We start from the raw sequence: 23,263 nt of genomic DNA on the forward strand, positions 1-23,263 counted from the left end.
GACAATGAGACTAAATGACTTGTTAGCAAGGATTTTTTTTTTTTTGTCAGTGCTTGAATGAATAAATTTTAGCATGCAGCTCTATGGGCTTTAAAGCCACTGGCAATGCAAATGTGCGCTAATAATTGGTGTCCAAGGATCATATACAAACAATATAAATGCACGGCCAATTAAAGAGCACATCCGTATGTACACAATTATATGAAAGTCAAACAGCAGTGGCCGTAGGATCCAGACATAATTGGATCAGAACGTGCCGCCGTGTAGCCGACATGCAGCTCAAACACAAACTCTGCTTTGCCTCCTACAGAAATGAATATTTGACATTTTAGAACATTTTTTAGGGTAAACAGCCATTCCTTTTTTCTTTTTTCTTTTCTTTTCTTTTTTTTTGGACCTGACAAACTCAGCTCCCTCTATGTATACGATTTGTTTTATTCGAGCGGCTCCAGCCTGAGGGTTTACCGGACCATGTGTTCTCATCTGCTTCGGCAAATGGTTCGATTTATTTGATGCAGGTTAAACGCCCAGGCTGTGTGTGTGTGTGTGTGTGTGTGTGTGTGTGTGTGTGTGGGGAGTGTTTGGTTTGGTCTCAGCCATCTCAGATAAGACGTTAGCGCAGCGCAGACCTTGACCCAGAAAAGATTTCTGCAACATTTGTGCTCCCAGCGCATCCGAAGCCCTCATGCACGCAGAGCCGGAAAACAAATCCCGTGTCTTCATCGCGCTGAGGAAGACGATCGACACACAACACGACGTGAAATGCTGCTGACGCCATAAACACATGAGGACGCTAAGCTTGGTGACTTTCCTGCACCGCAAATTAAATATCTGTATGACCTCTGATTGATGAAGCCCTCCGGTTGCATGTATTATATAATAAGTCAAAGTGTTTACCACTGAATATTTCATTTTATTTGACAAATAGCCTGTTTTCATATTATTATTATTTTTCATTATCTGGGAAAACAGATTTGAGGCAGGAGAAAATGAAGATGAAGTTGCATGAAGCTGCAAAACTCCACACCCATGAACACAGTGAGAAATATGAGCACAGATTTGAAACAGACAGCTTTTTTTTTTTTTTTTTTTTTTTTTACATCTGGTTCAAAAGGTCTGTTACACACAGTTTTCTGTTGCAGTGTTGCCCATATTTGTATTTCTACCAAGAGCATCACCCAGCATGCAAAGCAGATGTGGAAAACACTTTCCTTTCTGCTCTAATTAATCTCTTTAAGTAACGAGGCAGATGAGACACAACTGATGAACTGGTAAACACAGGCGGCAAATTCACCTGAGCTCCTCAGTCGCACGGAGAATCAGCGTAGAAGCGACACCACAGACTTGAGGGGCTGACGTGACTCGAGCCGGGCGCCACGACTCGAACTGGGCGCCACACCACGACTCGAGCTGGGCGCCACGACTCGAACTGGGCGCCATGCCATGACTAGAGCCGGGTGCCATGCCACAACTCGAACCGGGTGCCATGACTCGAACTGGGCTCCATGTGTCTCGAGCCGGGCGCTGCGACTCGAGCCGGGCGCCACAACTCGACTCGAGCCAGAGCCACGACTCGAGCCGGGCACTGCAACTCGAGCCAGGCGCCACTCCATGACTCGAGCTGGAGCCATGCCACTACTCAAGCCGGGAGCCATGCCATGACTCGAACCAGGCACCACGCCACGACTTGAGCTGGAGCCATGACTCGAGCCAGGTACCACGTCTCAAGCTGGGTGCCACGACTCGAGCTGGAGCCATGACTCGAGCTGGAGCCATGACTCAAGTTGTGCGCCACGACTCGAGCTGGAGCCATGACTCGAGCCGGAGCCACGACTCGAGCCGGAGCCACGACTCGAGCCGGAGCCACAACTCGAGCTGGGTGCCAGGACTCGAGCTGAAGCCACGACTCGAGCTGGGTGCCAGGACTCAAGCCAAAGCCGTGACAAAAAACACTGAGTGTAACTGGGGAAACTGGCAGAAATGGATTTAATTTACTTTAGCTATTGTTGAGAGATGTGCTCTCATTTCATTTGTTTTTGTTATGCCCCTGAAAATAAGTTTTGTTTACATTACGTCATTGAATAGATCAGTGTTTGCCGTAATGAAATCATGTGACCTACCTGATGAGCATGATCAACTGCAGGTGTACTTAATAAAAGTGTGTGCCCGTGGCGCGGCTACCCACACAAAGGAAAAGTGCGTGTCCTGTGATTATGTCACGTTAAACTGCGAATGAAGACTCTGCTAACAGGTTATGGGCCCAGTCTCATAATGCACAGTTTGGCAAGTTTGCTGGGTGAAAAGTCGCGACGTTTACTGCGTGCACCTGGGAGCTGAGATTGGAGCAATCAACGAGCAACATGAGCAGAAAGGACAGAGACGTAGTGCCAAGCAGCCGCTGGGCGAGGCTCATTTTTGACGGCGACGAGAAAAGTTATGAGTTGTGGGAGACGAAGTTTTTGGGACATCTTTGTCTTCAAGGGTTGAAAGACACTATTTTAAATGAACCCGCTGTCGCTGACGATGAGGATGAAGGGAGAAACGCCGAGGCCTACGCGGAACTCATCCAGTTCCTGGACGACAAGAGCCTGTCGCTGGTGATGCGCGACGCAGCAGATGACGGACGCGCGGCGCTGAAAATTCTCCGTGAATATTATGCTGGAAAAGGGAAGCCCCGGGTAATAAACCTGTATACTGAGTTAACCTCTTTGCAAAAATCACCCACTGAGAATGTCACTGAATATGTCATCAGGGCCGAGACTGCCATCACTGCCTTGAGAAACGCAGGGGAACAGCTCAGTGACGGCCTTTTGATAGCAATGGTTTTGAAAGGACTTCCAGAGACATTTAAACCGTTTGCTATACATGTGACTCAGGTCGACGATAAACTGACTTTTGCTGAATTCAAGACAAAGCTCCGAAGTTATGAAGATGTTGAAAGTATGCGTGCAGCAGCGTTTGATGATAATGTAATGAAGGCACGAGCGCATTTTGGCAAAAAGAGCGCGCCAGAGGGAGCAAAGGACAGTGAAAATATGGACATTGTGTGTTACAGATGCGGCGCCAGAGGCCACATTGCCAGAGCCTGTCCGCGCAAACAGTGGTGCAATCACTGCAAAAGTACCACACACACCAGTGCAAGCTGTAGAAGGAAGAAACAGCTGGATAACGCACGGAAAGCGTCTGAGAACACGGGGAGCAAAGAATACGCATTCCGGATAAGTGACGCGGAGATGCAAGTGCCAGATGTCAAGAGAAGAGGTCTGATGGTGGATGCGGGTGCCACCTCACACATCATCACAGACATTTCTAAGTTTAAGAAGTTTGACAACGGTTTCCAGGCCGAGACGCATTGCGTAGAGTTGGCCGACGGCTCCAGATGCAACGGAGTGGCCAAGCGCAGAGGTGATGCAGAGGTGTGGCTACTCGACAGCAGCGGACGGCGTTTCCGAACAACGCTGAGGAGCGCCCTGTACATCCCAACATATCCCCAAGATATCTTCTCTGTGAAAGCTGCTACCTCCAACGGAGCCACAGTGATCTTCAGGGAGAGGAAGAACGTGCTGATCCATAAAGACGGTACCAAATTCCCCATACACGTACACAACAAACTATACTATCTGCACACATCAGAAAATGACTGTGATGACCACTGTAAGAAAAGCCTTGATTTGCAGAGTTGGCATGAAATATTAGGACATTGCAATTATGCAGACATAATGAAGCTAAGAAATGTTGTTGATGGTATGGACATTAAGGAAGAGGGGAAAAAAACTTTGCCATGTTGTGAAATCTGCACTCAAGGGAAGTTTGTTCAGACTCGGAACAGAGGGCCAGACATAAGGGCTAAGGCTCCACTTGACATGGTGCACACAGACTTAGCCGGTCCCATAGATCCAGTGTCTCATGACCGACACAGGTATGCACTATCCTTCACAGATGACTATTCTAGTGCTGTTTTTGTTTATTTTTTGAGAAATAAAAGTGACACTGTACAAGCTACTGAAAAGTTTATAGCTGATGTGGCTCCATATGGCAAAATAAAATGTATGAGATCTGACAATGGGACGGAGTACACAAGCAGGGAGTTTCAGGCATTAATGAGCAGGAGTGGTATTAGGCATGAAACCTCAGCCCCATATTCTCCACACCAAAATGGTACTGCCGAGCGCAATTGGAGAACCCTGTTTGAGATGGCCCGGTGTATGCTAATAGAGAGTGAGCTGCCAAAGCCATTGTGGACCTATGCTGTCCAGACAGCTGCAGTAGTGAGGAATAGGTGCTTCAATAACCGCACTAAACAGACCCCTTACTACATGTTAACAGGCAGAAAGCCTAATATAGCTAGAATGCAGAAGTTCGGACAAGTGTGTTATGCTTACAAACATCCAAAGGGTAAGTTAGACTCTAGATGTGAGAGGGGCATTTTTGTCGGATATGACAAGAATAGTCCAGCCTATATGGTGTACTATCCCAGCAACAGGAAAATACAAAAACACAGACTTGTGGAGTTTACATTGAGAATGAATAAAGAAATGCTGGATGTTGAGGATGATGCTGTTGTTCAAAGTAAAAGACAATCAGTAAAAACCCCACCTTTTGGCCCCCAAATGGCAGAGAATCAAGAAGTGGTTACAGACAATGACACAGTGAAGTGTGATACTGACACAGTGGAATGTGATACTGACCCAGTGAAAATAGAAAGAGAAGAGAAAGAAGAACCTATAGAGAGGCGCTATCCTGACAGAGAGAGGAGAAAGCCAGATTACTATGGTGACTATATTTGTGGTTTTGAAGATGACATGACCAATATTGATTACTGTTACAGACTTTTGTGTAATGTGCCTCAGACATATGAAGAAGCTGTAACTTGTGTAAATGCTGAAAAATGGGTAAATGCTATGGATGAGGAAATACAGTCATTGGAGGAAAATGCAACTTTTACCCTAACCACTTTACCTAAGGGCAAAGATGTAGTGGGGGGTAAATGGGTTTATGCAATGAAAAAGAACAATGATGGAACGGATAAATACAAGGCAAGATATGTTGCCAAAGGGTTTAGCCAAAAGAAAGGTGTGAATTATGATGAGACTTTTTCTCCTACAGCCAGCATGACCAGTATTAGAGTGCTCGCACAGAAAGCAGCACAGGACAATCTGACTGTCCACCAGATGGATGTAAAAACTGCCTATTTACATGCACCGATCGAGTGTGAGATCTACATTGAACAGCCTGAGGGTTATGAGGTAAAATCTAAAGAAAATGGTAAACTAGTGTGTAAACTGAAGAAATCCCTGTATGGACTAAAACAATCAGGGCGCAACTGGAATAAAATGTTACATGACTACTTGTGTGAAATGCAGTTTGTGCAAAACCCAGCTGATCATTGTGTTTATAGCAAAGTTAATGACAAAGAAAAAGCTCACATAATTATATGGGTAGATGATTTGATTATTGCCGCCAATGATGATGATGTCTTGAAATGTGTAAAGGAAATGCTGAAGTCCAAGTTTAAAATGAAAGATCTTGGTAAACTAACACATTTTCTTGGTATTGATTTTGAACAAAGTGGTGATTGTATTAAGATGTCACAATGCAAGTATGTACAGAAAATACTGGAGAGATTTCTTATGATGAACTGTAAACAAAGGGCTACTCCTTGTGAACAAAAGCTTGACTACAGTGATGATGCAGAAGAAATGAATGATGTCACAAAATACAGGGAAGCAGTCGGAAGCTTAATCTACCTGGCAACCTGTACAAGGCCAGATTTAAGCTTTGTGGTGAGCAAATTGTCTCAATATTTCACCAAACCAACTATTGATCAATGGACAACTGTAAAACATGTTTTAAGGTATTTAAAAGGGACCCAAAACAAAGAACTCTGTTTTAGGAAATACAAAGATGATAACCTAATTCATGCTTACAGTGATGCTAATTGGGCTGCTGATGTTGGTGATCGAAAAAGTGCTACAGGGTACTGCATTAGCCTGAACAGAAATGGCCCATTGGTCACATGGAAAACTAAACGACAGCCTACAGTCGCATTGTCCACCTGTGAGGCTGAGTACATGGCATTAGCTGCAACTATGCAAGAATGTCTTTATTTACAACAGTTCTTACAATGTTTTGATGGTCAGAACTACAAATGTAATGTCTATGAAGACAATCAAGGTGCTATAGCTTTAGCCAGAAATCCTGTACATAGACAACGTTGTAAGCATGTGGATATTAAGTACCACTTTGTGAGATCTCTGTTAGATGGTGACAAGATGAACTTAGAGTACTGTCCAACCAACGATATGGTTGCAGATATACTAACCAAGCCTGCTACTAAATTAAAGCTGATGAAGTTTGAGATGTTTATGTTTGGCACATGAAATGTTTGTTTTGCAGTGTGTATGTTTATGGTAATAGATTACTTCTCAAATGTGAGCAAGTGGGGGTGTTGAGAGATGTGCTCTCATTTCATTTGTTTTTGTTATGCCCCTGAAAATAAGTTTTGTTTACATTACGTCATTGAATAGATCAGTGTTTGCCGTAATGAAATCATGTGACCTACCTGATGAGCATGATCAACTGCAGGTGTACTTAATAAAAGTGTGTGCCCGTGGCGCGGCTACCCACACAAAGGAAAAGTGCGTGTCCTGTGATTATGTCACGTTAAACTGCGAATGAAGACTCTGCTAACAGCTATCACTTGTTTTGGTCATATTTATTGCTAACACAGCAGTTAAGCTAACTAAATCTTACATGTAATGGGAGGTGGAGACGCGTTTCCTGTAGCGGTGATTTTATGGTGTCGCAGCAGCAGTTTAGAGAGGAAATCTTTGTTTTCTTTCTTTTCATTTTCCCAAACTCAGTGTATTATACGGCTTTGTACGGCAGCATATTAGGGCCATTTTAAGGAGAGAAAACCATTACAGAGCCAGGAAGAGAGGGTGTAATATTTGAGGAAAAAAGCTCTGAATTTTCAAGATGAAAGTGGGAAATTCACAAGAAAAAACTTTCTTTATTCTTTGAGATTAAAGGGATAAATCTACCTAAAAAAAAATCACAAATGTATCGCAAAAAACTTGAAGATTCTGAGATTATAAAGTCACAAATTTCTGTTGCTGTTCCTTTTTTAAAAAAAAATTAGTCAAGGAACCACATGACTTCACTTTGTGAGGTTGGATCAGCCACACTAATAATTTTATGCCTTTAATCTCAGAGAATTTCTGTGTTTTTTCTTGTAAATTTGTCACTTTATAATCTCAGAATTTTCTTTTTTTTCCTCATAAATTTTAGATTTTTTTTTCTCAGGAATTTAGCACTTAAATCTCAGAATATCCAAGTTTTTTTTTTTTCGTAAATTTATGAGAAAATTTACAAATTTTATCTCGAAAAATTCTCGGAATTGGTCCTAATATGCCATCATAGATTTGAACATCCTACTAGTGGTGTAATAATTTTGTACCTAAACCCAAAGGACCACAAACAAAACAAAAAAAACAAAAAAAAAAACACCATCCTGCAGTCCTTCATTTCCTGAACTGTAAATGTGTTTTTTCTCACCTTATGTCTTTTATGTTGCGGCGTTTCTTTCTTCAGCACCTTATGAAATTCAATCAATCAGCACATCGATGGTGCAGACCATTCAGCACAGTTTATGATTAATAAAAAAAAAAATCAACTTAATAAAGGACTTTTCATGAGCCGCACACAGGCTTTCTTTCACAGCGCTGCACAGCCTTTACAGAGAAAAACCATTAATGTTTTTCTGCTGAATTGTTGGTTTAAATCGCTGGTTCATGTTTAAATGAGCTTCTCTGAGTCAGTCCAGTTTCTCAAGGCCAAACGGTAACACAACCCAACCATGAAAAAGGTGAAGTGAAAGCCTTTTTCCTACCAGCACAGTCTGAGCAAACTTCACAGCGCATAAACACGAGTGAGCGGAGATGCAGCAAACAGGCGAGTAACTCATCCACCTCTGCTGCTTTTCACGAGATCACTGAGTAGAAACGCCGCACAATAAAAGAAGTGAAAGTCATTAAGTCTTGTGGAAACCTGCCTTTTGTAGAGTTTGCAGCCCTTTTTTTTTCTTTCCCAGGCAAATTTTAAGAGAGTGAGGATGGGAACAAATGAGCGCCCGTCTTCCATATTTATGTTGAAACTGTTTTTCTTCATAAAACCTCTCCGCCGAGCAGCTCTCCCCCTGGGAGCTCGCATTAAATCAACAAGACTTCTAATGAAATGCAATGAGAATTTAATGAAAAGAAACATAAAATTAAGCGGTCCCACACCGATTATTCAAACTCGCCGCCGTTCCCGACCGAAGGCGCTTCAAAGTTTAATGAAGTGACGGCGTGACTCGGCTTTCTGATGGCGTGTTTTCAATTAAATAAAGTTTACCGTTTCTTCCGAATAAGGTCTTGAGGACTCGCGGACAGGGGATGGTGACCGTCTCTCCGATCTCAGCCCGCTCCCAGCATGCAATGTTGTCCCATGATCCTCTGCAGCCTGGCCCTGTGGAAAAAAAACAAAACAAAAAACGAATGCTTGTTAAGTAATGAAGCATTTATTTACAGATGTGATCTCAGTCAGTGTTTTGCTGCCACAGTCCATATAGCGACCACACACTCCGGCTAATTTAACTCTAATTTTCCCGTAAATTTCCTTTTTTCCCACATTGAACAACAGCGTCACATCCATGTTGTGTCTCTGCAGCTTCACTGAAGCTCCATTACACTGATATTGCCGTTGTCTTCTGGGTTCAGAATCACATCAAACAGAAAAGATCTACATGTCTTGTGCATCATTTTATTCACATTTCCCTGAAATCCAGCAGCTCATGTTTGGGATCTTTGGAAGCGGCTTTGTACGGTGGCGTATTAGCGCCCACGTAGGGAGAGGAAACGATTACAGAGCCGGGAAGAGAGGGGGTAATATCTGAGAAAAAAGCTCAGAATTTTCAAGATGAAAGTGGGAAATTCACGAGAAAAAACTTGGATATGCTTTGAGATTAAACAGATAAATCTAACTGAAAAAAAAAAAAAAAAAATCACAAAAGTGGGAAAAAAAACCCTCAGAATTTCCAGGATGAAAAAACCTGGATATTCTATCAGATTCAAGTGTTAAATTTACCCCCACCCCCCAAAAATCACAAATGTATGAGAAAAAGCTCGAAGATTCAGAGATTATAAAGTCACAGAATAACAAGAAAAAAAAGTTTTTACTCATTTCCTGCCAAGGCACCACATGGTTTCACTTTGTGAGGTTTGATCAGCATCAGAAAGTTTTTTTCTCTTAAATATGTGACTTTTTAATCTCAGATTTTTTTTTTTTTCTCATAATTTTGCTAATAAGCTATGGTTCTTCTTATTTTCTGTATTTTCTTTTATTAGTATTTTGCTTCCTCAATTTTCATTTCTGTTGTGTAAAGAATTTGTTTAGTAGCAATCAGGAAGCCTTGTATTATTTGTACTATTTGCATATTCGGAATAAACAAAGCAAACAAACAAACAAACAAACAAACAAAACAAAAGTCATCTTTGAATAGTTATAATCTGATGAAATGCTTTGTGGCGGGTAAACAAACGTCTTATCAGGTCACTTTATTCAGCCTCCATGGAAACAGTGAAGCTGGAGTCTCTAATGGAGTCTCTATCAGCCTGATGAAATATTGTCCATGTAACTGCAGATAAAGGTAAAAAAAAATTCGTCTTTGCCCCGTGAGCGACGTCTCCAACACCTTTCAGGCTCATCCTGCCAGAAACTTTGCATTTAATGGCATTTCAGTGGAGAATTACAGTGGTCATTTGTATTGGGCGCACTTATGTCACAAATCTGCCCCGGCAACAGAAGGTGGACAGTGCACACACACACACACACACACACACACACACAGCAGCACACACACAGTGTACACAGTGGAGTCACAGAGGATAAGACAGGCCGCTGCGGGATGGGGAGTGTGTGTGTATATGTGTGTGTGTGTGTGTGTGTGGGTTGTGGCTGTTTGTCTGTCCTCCCCGGGGAAGTCATCAGTCTGCACACACACACACACACACACACACACACACGTGTGTGAGCAGTTTGGATGGAAAATGAGATAGTGAATCTACATAGGCTCACATAGGAGGCTCGTTCCCCAGGTGCTTAAAGGGACAACTCACCCAAAATACTAAATAAATAAATAAATAAAACCTGTCTGTCTCCCTGGATGGATGAATTTTACCTTCTGGGGCTCAAACCATTAAAAATGTGACAATGACAGATGACAGAGATACACAGACAGAGGGACAGACAGACAGACAGAGCTATACAGATTTATTTATCTATGTTATTTTATTTTTATTTTTATTTTTGGTGGAATAAAAGCCGTCATAGACACGCTCCAGCCAGAGAGGCTTTTTCCCGGCAGACGAATGGAGAGGGTTTGTGTCCCCGCTCGGCAGAGAGCAGCCGGGGCATCCGACTGTGGCCGCAAACAACAAATAAACAAAACACAACAACGAAAAAAAAAAAAAAAACACATCAGCCACAAACACACACACACCAGCCCGCTGAGCATGCTGGGTGTTCAGATGCTGAGACACGACGTTTCGGTGTCGTTTTGGGGCGGCGAGGCTTTTGTCCCACATCTGCGGCCGAGCGAGGAGGCGGTGCGATGATGAAAGGAGACATGCAGCTGGAGAGTCTGACACGCTAAACATGGTGGCACCGGCTGTATAAAACACACACACACACACACACACACACCAGCGGCCAATCAGATTTCACCGAGCGCAGCCGCCCAGACATGTTTCCTCGACAGCACAGAATCCGTCCAGGTAAAAATCAGATGAACGCATCAACCTGGGCATCATCATCGATGACAAACTGACATTTTTAAAGAACGCTGACATGCTGATTTAGAAGATCCAGCCGCGTCTGTTAGCCGAGCTCCAGGCTGACAGATCAATAATGACGTTTTATGAATCTTTCTTTCTTTATCGAGTCTGTTTGCACCTTTTCATTCATTTGTCGGTTTGCATCCCTCAATCTGAAACAAAAACTCATGAACCAGGACGACGAGGGTCAGCAGGAAAATCATCTGCAGCCAGCAAATACAACCCAGAACTGTGCAGTAACCAGCTTACAGAGAGGAGGAGGAGGAGGAGGAGGAGGAGGACGAGGAAGAAGAGGAGGAGGAGGACAAGGAAGAAGAGGAGGAGGAGGAGGAGAAGGAAGAAGAGGAGGTAGAGGAGGAAGAGGAGGAAAAGGAGGAGGATGAGGAGGAGGAAGAGGAGGAGGAGGAAGAAGAGGACGAGGAGGAGGAGGAGGATGAGGAGGTAGAGGAAGAAGAGGAGAATGACGAGGAGGAGGAGAACAAGGAGGAGGAAGAGGAGGAGGAAGAGGAGGAGGAGAAGGAGGAAGAAGAGGACGAGGACGAGGAGAAAGAGGATGAGGAGGAGGAGGAGAAAGAGGGGGAGAAGGAGGACAAGGAGGAGGAGAAGAAGGAGGAGGAAAATGAGGAGGATGAGGAAGAGGAGGAAGAAGAAGAGGAGGAGGAGGAGGAGGAGGAGAAGGAAGACGAGGAGAAGGTAGAGGACGCGGAAGAATTTGAGGAGGAGGAGGAGCAGGTGGAGGAGGTAGAGGAGGAAGAAGAATAGGAGGAGGAGGAATAGGAGGAGTAGAAGGAGGAGGAAGAGGAGGAGGACGAGGAGGAGGAGGAAGAATAGGAGGAGGAGGTAGAGGAGGAGGAGGAAGAATAGGAGGAGGAGGAGGAAGAGGAGAAGGAGGAGGAGGAAGAAGAAGAGGAGAAGGAGGAGGACGAGGAGGAGGAAGAGGAGAAGGAGGACGAGGAGGAGGATGAGGAAGAGGAGGAGGAGAAGGAGGAAGAAGGGGAGGAGGAGGAGGAAGAGGAGGTAGAGGATGAGGAGGACGTAGAGGAGGAGGAGGAGGAATAGGAGGAGGAGGAAGAGGAAGAGGAGAAGGAGGAGAAGGAGGAGTAAGAAGAAGAGGAAAAGGAGGAGGAGGAGGAACAGGGGTCTTGAACTTGAACCTCTTTAGCTCTATCTATCTAAGTTGAAGGAGAGAAATGTTAAAAAACAGGATTTTCAATCGGCCACATTTTGAAACAAGGCAGAAACTGCACCTCAGAGTCTCCAAGCCACAAAAAGTCTCTTCTAATAGATGGAAAAACAGCTCTGTGTCCATCTCACCAGGCTGTGCTGTCTCCACCTGACTCCTCTCTCACCAACGTGACCCCTGCACTTCTATTAATGAAACAATATCAATTAGCTTTTTTTTTTTTAATTAATATTTTTTTTATCCCCCATGCTGCATGTTGATGCTTGCTCCCACAGGTCTGGCAGCGGCCCCCGGTCCTGCAGACGTCGGCGCTCAGCTTCGCCCTTCGTCCCGCTGGAGGCCGAGCGGCTCTCGCTGAACTTCTCGCTCCAATTTAACAACTTCACTTGTCTCCTCGGCTCATTTCACACTCCGCTGCCTCCGCCCGCCACCGCCGCTCGTCACGTCGTGTTTGAACACGGGGTGGGAGGTTAAGGACGAGATAATTTGTTCCGTCTACTCTCGGCCCCGCTGTGGCTCGGACCCCTGGCCTCCTTCCAGCCGGTCACCGAGGAACCGAGGCTTCCTCCGATCTCGACCTCGCCGCCACGGAGGAAAACCTCGGCAGCGACACGCCGCGAATAGCAAACATACAGTAGGGATGCAAAATGCAGATCATGTTTACCGCTCCACACAGTCCATCAGCGCTCTGCAATTTTCCTCTTCCATTTGCATTTGGAAGAAAAAACATGGGTTTTGCGGGCCATTAATATTCCACACATCCGCCACTGCACCCTGCACTCCGACCGAGTTAGCATGGAGAGGAGAGAGCGCTCGGGACAAACAGAAATCAATTTCAAGAAAAGGCTTCACTGAGACTCTGTCGAATTAAAGAACAATAGAGGCGGGCGGTGAAGGAGTGAAAGGAAAAGGAAAAGTAAGACAAAGGAGGAGGAGAGAGGTTGTAGAGTCGCAGTGTAAATGCAGTTTTTGCTCGTCTCTCGCTGTTTTACATCACTGTGCGTTGTTTTCCAGCGCTTTAAAGTCCCCATGAAAATGAAATCCTATTGGAAAACAGTGTACTGTATCTTTAATGGTGACCTCATGCTGCTCAAGGAGAAGTAAATAGAAATTTAGATACCAAAGAGGATACAGGAAGAGATCAAAATGAATGATGGGTGATGAAAGAATGCTTCAGTGTTTTGAGCAAAATCCCCTTTTTACGACTTTCCCAGACGGAGAGAAAATGTTCGACACCTCTGTACGTCCAGTGGTTCAGTTCCTATGGGTAGCATTTTGTGTTAGCTTAGCATAAACACTTGAAGTCTATGGGAGTTGTTAGCCTGGGTCTGTCAAAGTGAAAACATAAACCTCACAGCAGCTCTGAAGCTGTCTGAGTTACACAGAGGATCATGTGGATTTTTTTTCAAGTTTATTTTCTCACTTTGTCAGATCTATGCTAACAACTCCTATAGACTTCAAGTCTTTATGCTAAGCTAACACAAAATGCTACACGTAGGAACTGAACCACTGGACGTACAGAGGTGAGAATGGTATCGAACATCTGGTCTCAGTCTGGGTAAGAAAAAGGGGATTTTGCCCCAAAATGTTGGATGATGTTAGGTATTTATATTGTACTTATAAATATGTTACTTAGCCAAAATGTTATATGCTGCATTGTTATTATGACAGAAGACGCATATCCACAGGCCGGCGTCATTAAGTCACGCCCACATGATGTCACAAATAAAACTTTTTTTAAGATTTATAGAATGACGAGGGAAACACGGTGCAACGTTGCTGACAAAAGTCATTACTTAAAAAAAAAAAAAAGTATGTAGTTTTATTGGTAGAAGAAAAATAAGTCAAATCCAATGAAGCCCCTGGTCTCTGATAAACCAGATTCCCAGCTGAATAATCTGAATAATCCCTCCCCGCGTTACATCTCGCCCCAACATCCTGTTACAGCAGCAAATGCAAAAATTCACAGAGGAGAGAGAGCACTTTGAAGGGTTTCCCATCACATTTTCTCCACATTTTATCTGTTTTCCAATATAAATATCTTGATCTAACTGCTTCATGTTGCCGCTTTCAGTCGCTTTGCGTTGCCTGTGATTGACAGCGGGCGGGTCCTCGTGCGATCAGAGTCTTTGCTATTGGCTCAAAGTTTTATTTTGGTGGGAGGAAAAAAAAAAGCGCAAACAGAGGAAGCAGAGAGTGGAAGTGTAATGTTGGTCTGCATTTATTTCCATGAAAATGAAATGACAGGACTTAAGTTTTTTTTCCAAAATGGTGACCCAACATTTCAGCGTTTCATTCACAGCGGTGGATTATCTTGACGGACTCATACGAGGCCTCTGAGGCTCGTATTTAGTTTATGCCACTTACAGTTTAATGGAAATGGATGACCCCCTGCAGATTGGCAAAACTAAAATAAAAAAAAAAAAAAAAAAAAAACAAATCCTGAGTCATGGTGCAGGCATGTAAACATTCATGACGGACAGTAAAGGGAAGGAAAATAGAAGGAAATTGAGCGAAACCTCAAATTAGACCGTCTCTGTGGAGGGCAGATGGAAAACGAGAGAAATCAAAGAGAGAGAGAGAGAGAGAGAGAGAGAGAGAGAGGAAGGGAGAAGTTGAGAAAGAGAAAAATGGAGGTGACGGAGGAAGACAAAGGGATGGAAAAGATGACCACGAGAGAAGAAAGAGAGGAAAAGAGGAAAAAAGGATGAGGGTGAAAAATCGAGAGAGGGATGGGAAATGAGAGAAGAGAAAATAGAGGAAGAGAGATAAAAGAGGGGAGGAAGGGAGAGGCTGAATGAAAAAAGAGAAAATAAAAGATAAAGCGGGAAAGAGGACGGCAGAGGAAGAGGAGGAAACAGGCAAAATGAAGGAGAGAAAAGGAAAAGGACAGAGAGAGAGGAACAGAAAGAAGGAAACAGACTGAAAAGATCATAGATTTTGAAAATAAAAAAAAAAAACATTTAATGGACATTTATGTGCAAAGTGCAACCATTTATAAATCAAAAAGATGCTGAAAAACTAATACATGCTTTCATCTCAAGCAGACTTGACTACTGTAACGTACTTTTTACTGGCCTTCCAAAGAAAACTACTGACAGACTTCAGCTCATCCAAAACTCTGCTGCTCGCTTATTAACCAGAACCAGGAAGAGAGAGCATATTAGTCCGGTCCTAGCTGCCCTACACTGGCTCCCTGTAACATTTAGAGTTGACTTTAAGGTTCTCCTACTTGTATACAAAGCACTTCATGGGCTAGGACCAAGCTACATTGCCAACTCCCTTATTGGCTATGCACCCCAAAGAGCACTGCGATCGTCTGCTGCTGGCTTATTGGTTCCCCACAAAAGTCGAAAGAAAATTGGGGATGCCGCCTTTGTTACGTATGCCCCCAAGCTTTGGAACACACTACCTTTAAATATCAGGGAAGCCAGCTCACTAGATATCTTTAAAAGAAGATTAAAGACCTACCTTTTCACTCTGGCCTTTAACTAGCTCCTGTTTTATTTGTCTTTTATCGTTTTATTTGCATCTTTTGTTTTATTTCAAAGTTCTCGCTTTTAGCCTTTTCCTTTTAATTTGTGTTTTATTCTTTTTAATGTTTTATTTAATGTTTTCAAATGTTCTTCTTTTTATTGTGAAGCACTTTGAGCTGCAATTCTTGTATGAAAGGTGCTATACAAATAAAGTTTTATTATTATTATTATTATTATTAAAAAAAACTGCTCTATGTACAAATATGTGCATTAATTTTATAAAAATATAACAATAAATACAGAAATAGAAGCACATCTAGACAGAGATGTGGCTCTGTGCAGGGAGGGAGGAGGAGGTGAAGCCAAGAGAAAGTATGAAAGACAAAAAGCAGGAGAAGAGGAGAGGGGAGGCGAAAGAACGAGGGAGTGATGGCAGAAAAAAAGAGGAGTAGAGAAGGCAAACTGTAATTAAACAGACAGAATACAGCATGTATAGAGGAGGAGCCAGAGAGAGAGAGAGAGAGAGAGAGAGAGTAAGGGAGGAGGAGAGGGTGAGGAGAGGGAGAGGAAGGGTAAGAGAGGGCAGAGGAGGAGGAAGAGGAGGATGAGCAGGACGAGAAGGAGGAGGAGGAAGAGGATGAGCAAGACGACGAGGAGGAGGAGAGGAGGAAGAGGATGAGCAGGATGAGGAGGAAGAGGAGGAGGAGGACAAGGAGGTAGAGGAGGAGGAGGAGGAGGAAGATGAGGGAGAGGAGGAGGACACAGAGGAATAGGAGGTGGAGGAAGAGGAGGAGGAGGAAGATGAGGAGAGGAGGAGGAGGAGGAGGAGGAGGCGGACGAGGTGGAGGAAGAGGAGGAGGAGGAGGAAGGGGAGGACGAGGAGGAGGAGGAAGAGAATGAGGAGGAATAGGAGGAGGTGGAGGAAGAGAAGGAGGAAGATGAGGAGCAGGAGAAGGAGCAGGAAGAGGAGGAGGAGGAAGATGAGGAGTGGGAGAAGGAGGAGCAGGAGGAGAGGAGGAAGAGGAGAAGGAGCAGGAGGAGGAGGAGGAGGAAGATGAGGAGCAGGAGAAGGAGGAGCAGGAAGAGGAGGAGGAGGAGGAGAAGGAGCAGGAGGAGAGGAGGAGGACAGATGTCTTTGTGTCTCCGATGCAGAGCCGAGCTCGTCGGTGCGTGAAACTCACTCCCACTCCATCCACTGAGTGACCCGGGCCACCACACCATGCTTTCACAGAGACACTCACACACACACTCACACTCACTCAGACACACACACACTCAGACACACACTCACACACACACACACACACACACACACACATACACACACGGCCGACGGCGAGTGAGGATCAAAAGCACAGCAGTGCACATTTTAAAGCCACGTTTATCTGAGGATCTCTGACGTGTCCTTCACTTTCTACCCCCCCACCCCCCTCCCCAGCCCACGTGGGGATTCAAACCTGCAACCTCAGAGTGACAGGCACGTGGTGCAGTAATGTGACCGCAGGAGTGATGGGGCGAGTTTGAGGATGTATGTTTTTTTAATTTGTGCAGCAAAGTGAGAACGATACAAAACATGAGGTCGGAGGATCAGACGGAGGACGAGTCAGAGAGTAAGCAGATCGTCAGGACGGAACGGAACGGGACAACAAGGACGACAAAAAAGACAAAAGAGGGTGAAACAAACAAAGAGGACAACAAAACAAAACTAAAATGAGAAGAAGTGAAAAAGGAAGGTGAAAAAAACAGGACAAAAACAAGAAAAAGAAAGCGAAATACACAAACAAACAAAAAACAGTACAAGAAAACAAGAAAAAAACAACAAAAATTAGGATAACGAATCAAGACAAAATGAAAAAAGAAGGCAAAAAAACAACAAAAAAAAAACAGGACAACAGGAAAAAAAATTTAAAAAAGGTGGAAAACAATAAAAAAAAACAGAAATAGAAAATGAAAAAAAATGAAAAAAAAAACAAAGCAGCAAAAAACAAACAAACAAACAAACAAAAAAAAAAAAACAGGACAACAAAAGAAGCCACAATGTGTCAGAGACGACCAGTCCTCCTCCAGAGCAGCTGTCCTGAGACCAGTTTGCCCAGTAAGAGTCTCACAAACAAGGCAAACACACCTGATCTCACCTCACTGGCTCTGCACCGAATAAAGATAAATCTAATCTAATCTAATCTAATCTAATCTAATCTACTAAATCTAAACCTTCTAAATCTAATCTACTCTGACTTCACCACATGACTGCCAAGTTTCCCAGACCACACCTCCACTCCTCAGCGTCGTCATGGCACCCTGTCCGGCTACGGCTGGATCACATTTCAAAATAAAATGCACCCATTTAACTAGCTTTCTTTCCTGCGTTAATCCCACCAGCACCTCAGTTCAGCAGCTGCTCCCGGTCAGAGCCATGAGTAAAACGCTCAAGGTCAGATTTATTTATGGAGCGTTTCAACAAACAAACCAGGTTTTCAACAAACATCACACACACACACACACACACACACACACACACACACACATAACACACATGTATGCACATTAACACACCAACATATGGGAGGTCCTGATGTTGGACATAATCCTGCTGAAGAGGACAAACATGACAAACGTGTTTAACAACCCGCCTGTCAAACCTCTAAAGCACCGCCCATTGATATTCAACGGTTTTTCACAGAGGATCCGATGCGGCTGAGGGACTTGAACAGCGGTAAAGATATATATTTTTTTAATATCACGGTGATGACAGGTTAAAGAAAACCCACCATGTCTTTGTAAACCGGTTATTTTTTTCATGTTTATTCGCTGTACCAAGCAGCGAACAGGTTCTGAGCAAAAAGGGGGCGTGTCCTATGACCAGAGCACTGCCAAAAGGGGGCGTGGCCAAAACGTCTAGCTGCGACCTCGCCGGACGTCTGCAGTCTGAGCGCCTTCTTCTCAGGACATGTTTTCACATTATTTAACAGGGATGCACCCAAATCCCAACCCCTACTCGGCAAGTAATGAATAATAGCTTTCTGATGAATAAATTACCCCTCCGAACATTTTTCGAAAAGTTCAGGTTTATATAACACATAATATATCACTGCTTTCTTTTACTTTGAAGGAGCGGAAACCCCGATTTCATATGGAAACTTGAATATGCCAGACACAAATAATGTACAACCATCCTTAACCTTAACAACACAACACAAATAATACATAATAAACAACACACAGACAAATTAAAGAACCAAACAGGGAACACGAGCCAAACGACAATGAACTAGGCTCAGGAGCTGCCCAAAAGCATGCTGGGAAACTCCTCTGACTGGCGTTGACTCAGACGTCGGTCACTGACAGCGACAGAAGTCCAACACATTTTTTTCACAGTGAGATTTCTTTTGATTTGCAGAATGCATCTTTGTTAGAGTGGTTTTCCTGCACCTATAGACTTTTAACAAGCAAGAATTTCAGTCATTTCATTTTTCCTATTTCTTTGTGGTTTAAAAAAAAAAAAAAAAAAAAGGAATCACTTCCAGTTTGAACCGTGAGAATCCAAATCCAATTTATTTTGCCCCAAAACAAAGACCAAACACTTATTTTCACCTGGTCAAGTCATTTCTCTCTTAGGTCTACATGTAATGCTCTCTATTTAAAATGGTTTGGTGTGCTGAGAAGGGATATCGTGCCCCAGCAGAAAAGTAAATCAGATATAACAAAAAAAAAAAAAAAAAGTCTTTGGACACCGAGGGAAAAGTGAAAAAAGAGACAAAACACGGCGGGTGGCTCTGGTGATTGATGCGAGTGGACTAGCTGGTCGCCTCCAGGGAGGGGAAAGAGAAAAACGTCCAGTTCTTTGGAAATGTCCGGTTTCTGGTTGACGAGACGGGAGAACGAGTCATGTATTATGCATCCCCTGGCCGACCCCTCGCCCTCCTCCTCCTCCTCCTGCACCTCCTCCCGGCCGGGCGGCGGTGTCCCGGCCCGGACGGCGGTGCTGTGCAAAAGGCTTGTTACAACGATGACTGCACAGCCCTTCAATGGAAACAAATCTGAAATGCAACCTCGACTCCCTGCAGTGCGACTCTTTTCTCTCCTCTCTTTGTAGTTTTTTTTCTCTCTCTTTTATCCCCCCCTTCCCTTCCTGCCCTTACTCTCCCTGTAGATCTTTTTTATGCAACGTACATATGATGGACGCCCTGTTTTGTCTGCAACCTTGCTGCCGCCGCCGGGTCTCCCTCGAGAGTGAAAATTTGAGTCGTAACGCCGCTCCACATCAGGACTCGTGAATCCAAACCAAACTGCTGGAATGCAAAATCTCTTTTTGGAGCCGGCATGTTGAGATGAAATCCAAAGGCTAAATATAGAAATTTTTTTAAAAAATGAATAAATAAAACAATGTTCCTGGCGACCGAGTGCTTCACTGTAATCCGGCTAAATGTCAGCTGAGGGATTTTCCACCGCAGTGAGAAAGTAGCTGCTGTCACGGAGGAAACGGGACGGCGATGAATGGAAACTCAAAACACAGGGACGGATGCCGGGCTCAGTATTCACAGGACGGTCCCATCAATCAGCCTGATGACCTGCTGGACACCGTGGAGACCGTCCTACAACGAAAAAGACCCCACACAGCGTTTGCACTGCAGCTTATTACAAGGCTAAGCGCCCTCTAGTTGTCGCATAAAGAACAACACTGTGGAGTCGCATCAAAGAGCAGGCTGGTGCGCTGGTCACTCCGCTGACCCAAGTTCAAATGCTGGAAAACATTTTTACTTTTAAACACCACTATGTAGCTCAAATGGTTTACGCCAATCAGAAGTTATGTGAGATAAATGCTGATCAAGACTCAGCTCCACAAGGAGGAGATAATGACCGGTAAAAAGGCGAGCACAATACAAACTAGAGGGCAGTGTGTTTGTTAGCTGATCCATGGACCAGCTCGGTTTATTGGACTCACACGGAGCTGATATAATAAACCCACCCCTGCATCAGATTTTGAGTTATTTCATAGATGTTATTGGCAGTGTTGGGACCAATTACTCACAAAACTAATAAGTTACAAGTACTAACTACTTCTGTAAAAAAGTAATTTTGATTACTACTCAATTACTGCTACAGAAGAGTAATTCAATTACTGGGGAAAGTCATTTTTATGATTACTTTTTTCTTTTCTTAAACCCTCTTATTAATGCACATATTTTTGCGTTGCTGTTGCAGTGTGGACATTGCTGTCAAATTTCATCTATCATTGTCAGTGTTGGCCACGTTACTTTGAAAAAGTAATTCATTACAGTTTAAAGTAGTGATGGCAGCTTGTCCGGGTGGGGAATTGAACCCCCAGTCTTCTGTATGGCAGGCGAAGATACTATCCGCTCTGCTGTTGGGGAACACATATATTTCTTGTAATTTGTGCTCATTCTCCATGCATGTTGATAAGTTACGAAAAACTGCAAAGACCGACCGGTTTGAAAATTGACACACTGCTTTTTCTCCACAAGACGCAAATTTTTTTGAATAGGATAATAAAATAATACTAATTATTAGTAGTAAGTAACGGCTAGTAATGGCTCATTTTATTGTCAGTAACGGTAACGGCGTTATAACGGGGGAAACGTTACTGATAAAAGTAATTTCTACCCCAAAACCACCAATCTCATCATCCTGAACTCTGAAGTGAAGTAAATCCACAAAAACACATTAAAGCTCTTTTCTTAAGTGCAAAAACTTATTTTATGTGCAATAATATGTACAGGCACTTTTTTTTTTTATCCTATTTAAATGCATTCAATGGGGATGGTCTTCAGGATCCTTCCAGGAGCACTAAGGGTCCAGTCGTTTCAGAGACCTGGAAAACATCCCAGTACAGGTGAAATACCTGGGACCCCCTCCTGGTCTATTAGAGCTGAAGAAGCTTCTTGGATGAGGATTGAAACGTCTTCAAGAATCTACAAACAAGTCCAGCTGATCTCGATTCAGACGTGGAGATCCATGTGGTTGTCTGGGGCAGAGGACGTTGAGACTGGGATTCTTGTCAGGAAAGATCTGAGGCATCAAGGCTCATTTATATTCGGTGTTAAATATGTATATGATACAGACGGAGCCTTCTGCCCATACTCTGCGTTCAGTCTGTATTAGTCCAGGTTTTCGGGAAGCTTCCGGACAAAGCGGAGCAGCGCCATTGGAAATCGTAGGGGGCCAGCGTCGCCGATAGTTCAATTGACACTGGTCTATGAGCGAGACACGAAGAAGAAATTTTAAACACTGATAATATTAGAGAACAGAATCCTCCATCCTCATGTCGTGATGTGTTTAATGACCTCACTGATCAACGTCGTCTAAAATGCTGCCTCCATGTTTGTTGTCAGAAATGTTTGGACTCAGAGCTGCCCCCTAGTGGATTTACTCTGTAACATCACCGCCAACGTGAAGGACACGAGGAGGCATGTGGGCGGTGATGGTTACATCATCTGAGATGTATTTATTTTCACACATAGAGTATAGACGAGCCTTCAGAGTGAAATTCGGGTCCACTATCAATTCATTATTGAATTTGTGGCTTTCATTTGGGCGGTGATTTGGATCAATGGTGTTCAAACTGGCGACCCGGGGACCCCCACAGCTCCTCGTGTGGCTTCCAGGGGGCCAAGAGACCGTTTACTGATCGATTCAGAGAAGTGACATTAAAACATGATGTTAAAATCAATCCATGTGGTCAAGTGTGATATCTAAACAATTTCATATTTACATCAAATCAAAAAAAAAAAAAAAACCTTTACATTTCAAGGTCCCTGATGCAAACCGGGGGTTGATGCCTTATTGAAAATCAACTTGAGGGTCCGGAACGTGAAAAGGTTTGAAATCCCTCTGTATGGCAGAGACACAACCACCTGGGAGAAAATCATTAAAGGCTCAGCTCGACCTCACCGAGCAGTCAGGCATGCAGCGGTTTTGTAAATCAGAAAGGTAAATGAGAAATATTGACCAGACCTCGGGAGGCCAGGCTGCGGCTGCTAAAGCCCAAACGTCTTTTAGGAGCTGATGCGTTGGGAGAGACTCCGAGGAGCAGAGGAGGAGCAGGAGTGTTAAAAGTTGTGGCAGTCATGACAGTCAGAAGTCATTAAAAAGTCATAACAATATCATCATTTTACCTGTTTGTATTTGCTCGCTTCCCATGGTAGTTTAAAAAAAAAAAAAAAAAGTATCTTTGGGAAACAATCAACTGAACGGTGTCGATTGTTTTTTAATGGGCATTTTTTCCTTGTTCTCAGTGTCATTCTCATTTATTGGCTCAGGATGTGGATGCTGTGAAGATACTTTCTGTTCCATGGAGTCCTGTGGGAAGCACATATTAAAAGCTCACAAGGGGGATGCTCTAAAAAAAAAAAAAAAAAAAAAAAAAAAAGACATCCAGAAAGTGCTGCTGCTGCTTTTTTCAGTTCCAGCAAATTCCAACTTTTCAGAAAAACAACCTGACGTCAACCACTTCCTCATCGGCTCACCGATACCAACGGTTACAGTGGCTGAATGTCAGTGGCTGTGTTTTTTTTTTAAATTTTTATATCATCCCCAAACGCCTCGTGGCAGTGCTTTTTTTTACTCATAAAGACAAAAATAGAACAAAATCGCTGTTTCAGAGCACGGTCTGCACTGCAAAAAACGAACATTTTAGCAAGATGGAGATTTTACAGTCTAATATTCAGTGTTAAAATTTAGTTTTTCCTTCGTGCAAGTTTAAAAATTTGCAT

At 43.6% G+C, this 23,263-nt stretch overlaps 1 protein-coding gene across 1 annotated transcript in view; it reads right to left on the reverse strand.

Moving 5' to 3' along the window:
- LOC115375877 (vasoactive intestinal polypeptide receptor 2-like) overlaps window positions 1-23,263 on the reverse strand; it is a gene marked incomplete at its 5' end in the record, with an annotated part of 107,633 nt that overhangs the window by 73,629 nt on the left and 10,741 nt on the right. The window contains one exon of the mRNA XM_030075460.1: window positions 8,395-8,508. Coding sequence (XP_029931320.1) covers window positions 8,395-8,508 — 114 coding nt within the window. The remainder of the gene's footprint in view (window positions 1-8,394; window positions 8,509-23,263) is intronic.

The sequence above is a fragment of the Myripristis murdjan genome, chromosome 17, assembly GCF_902150065.1.
Source record: "Myripristis murdjan chromosome 17, fMyrMur1.1, whole genome shotgun sequence".
In the NCBI taxonomy this organism is placed as follows: domain Eukaryota; kingdom Metazoa; phylum Chordata; class Actinopteri; order Holocentriformes; family Holocentridae; genus Myripristis; species Myripristis murdjan.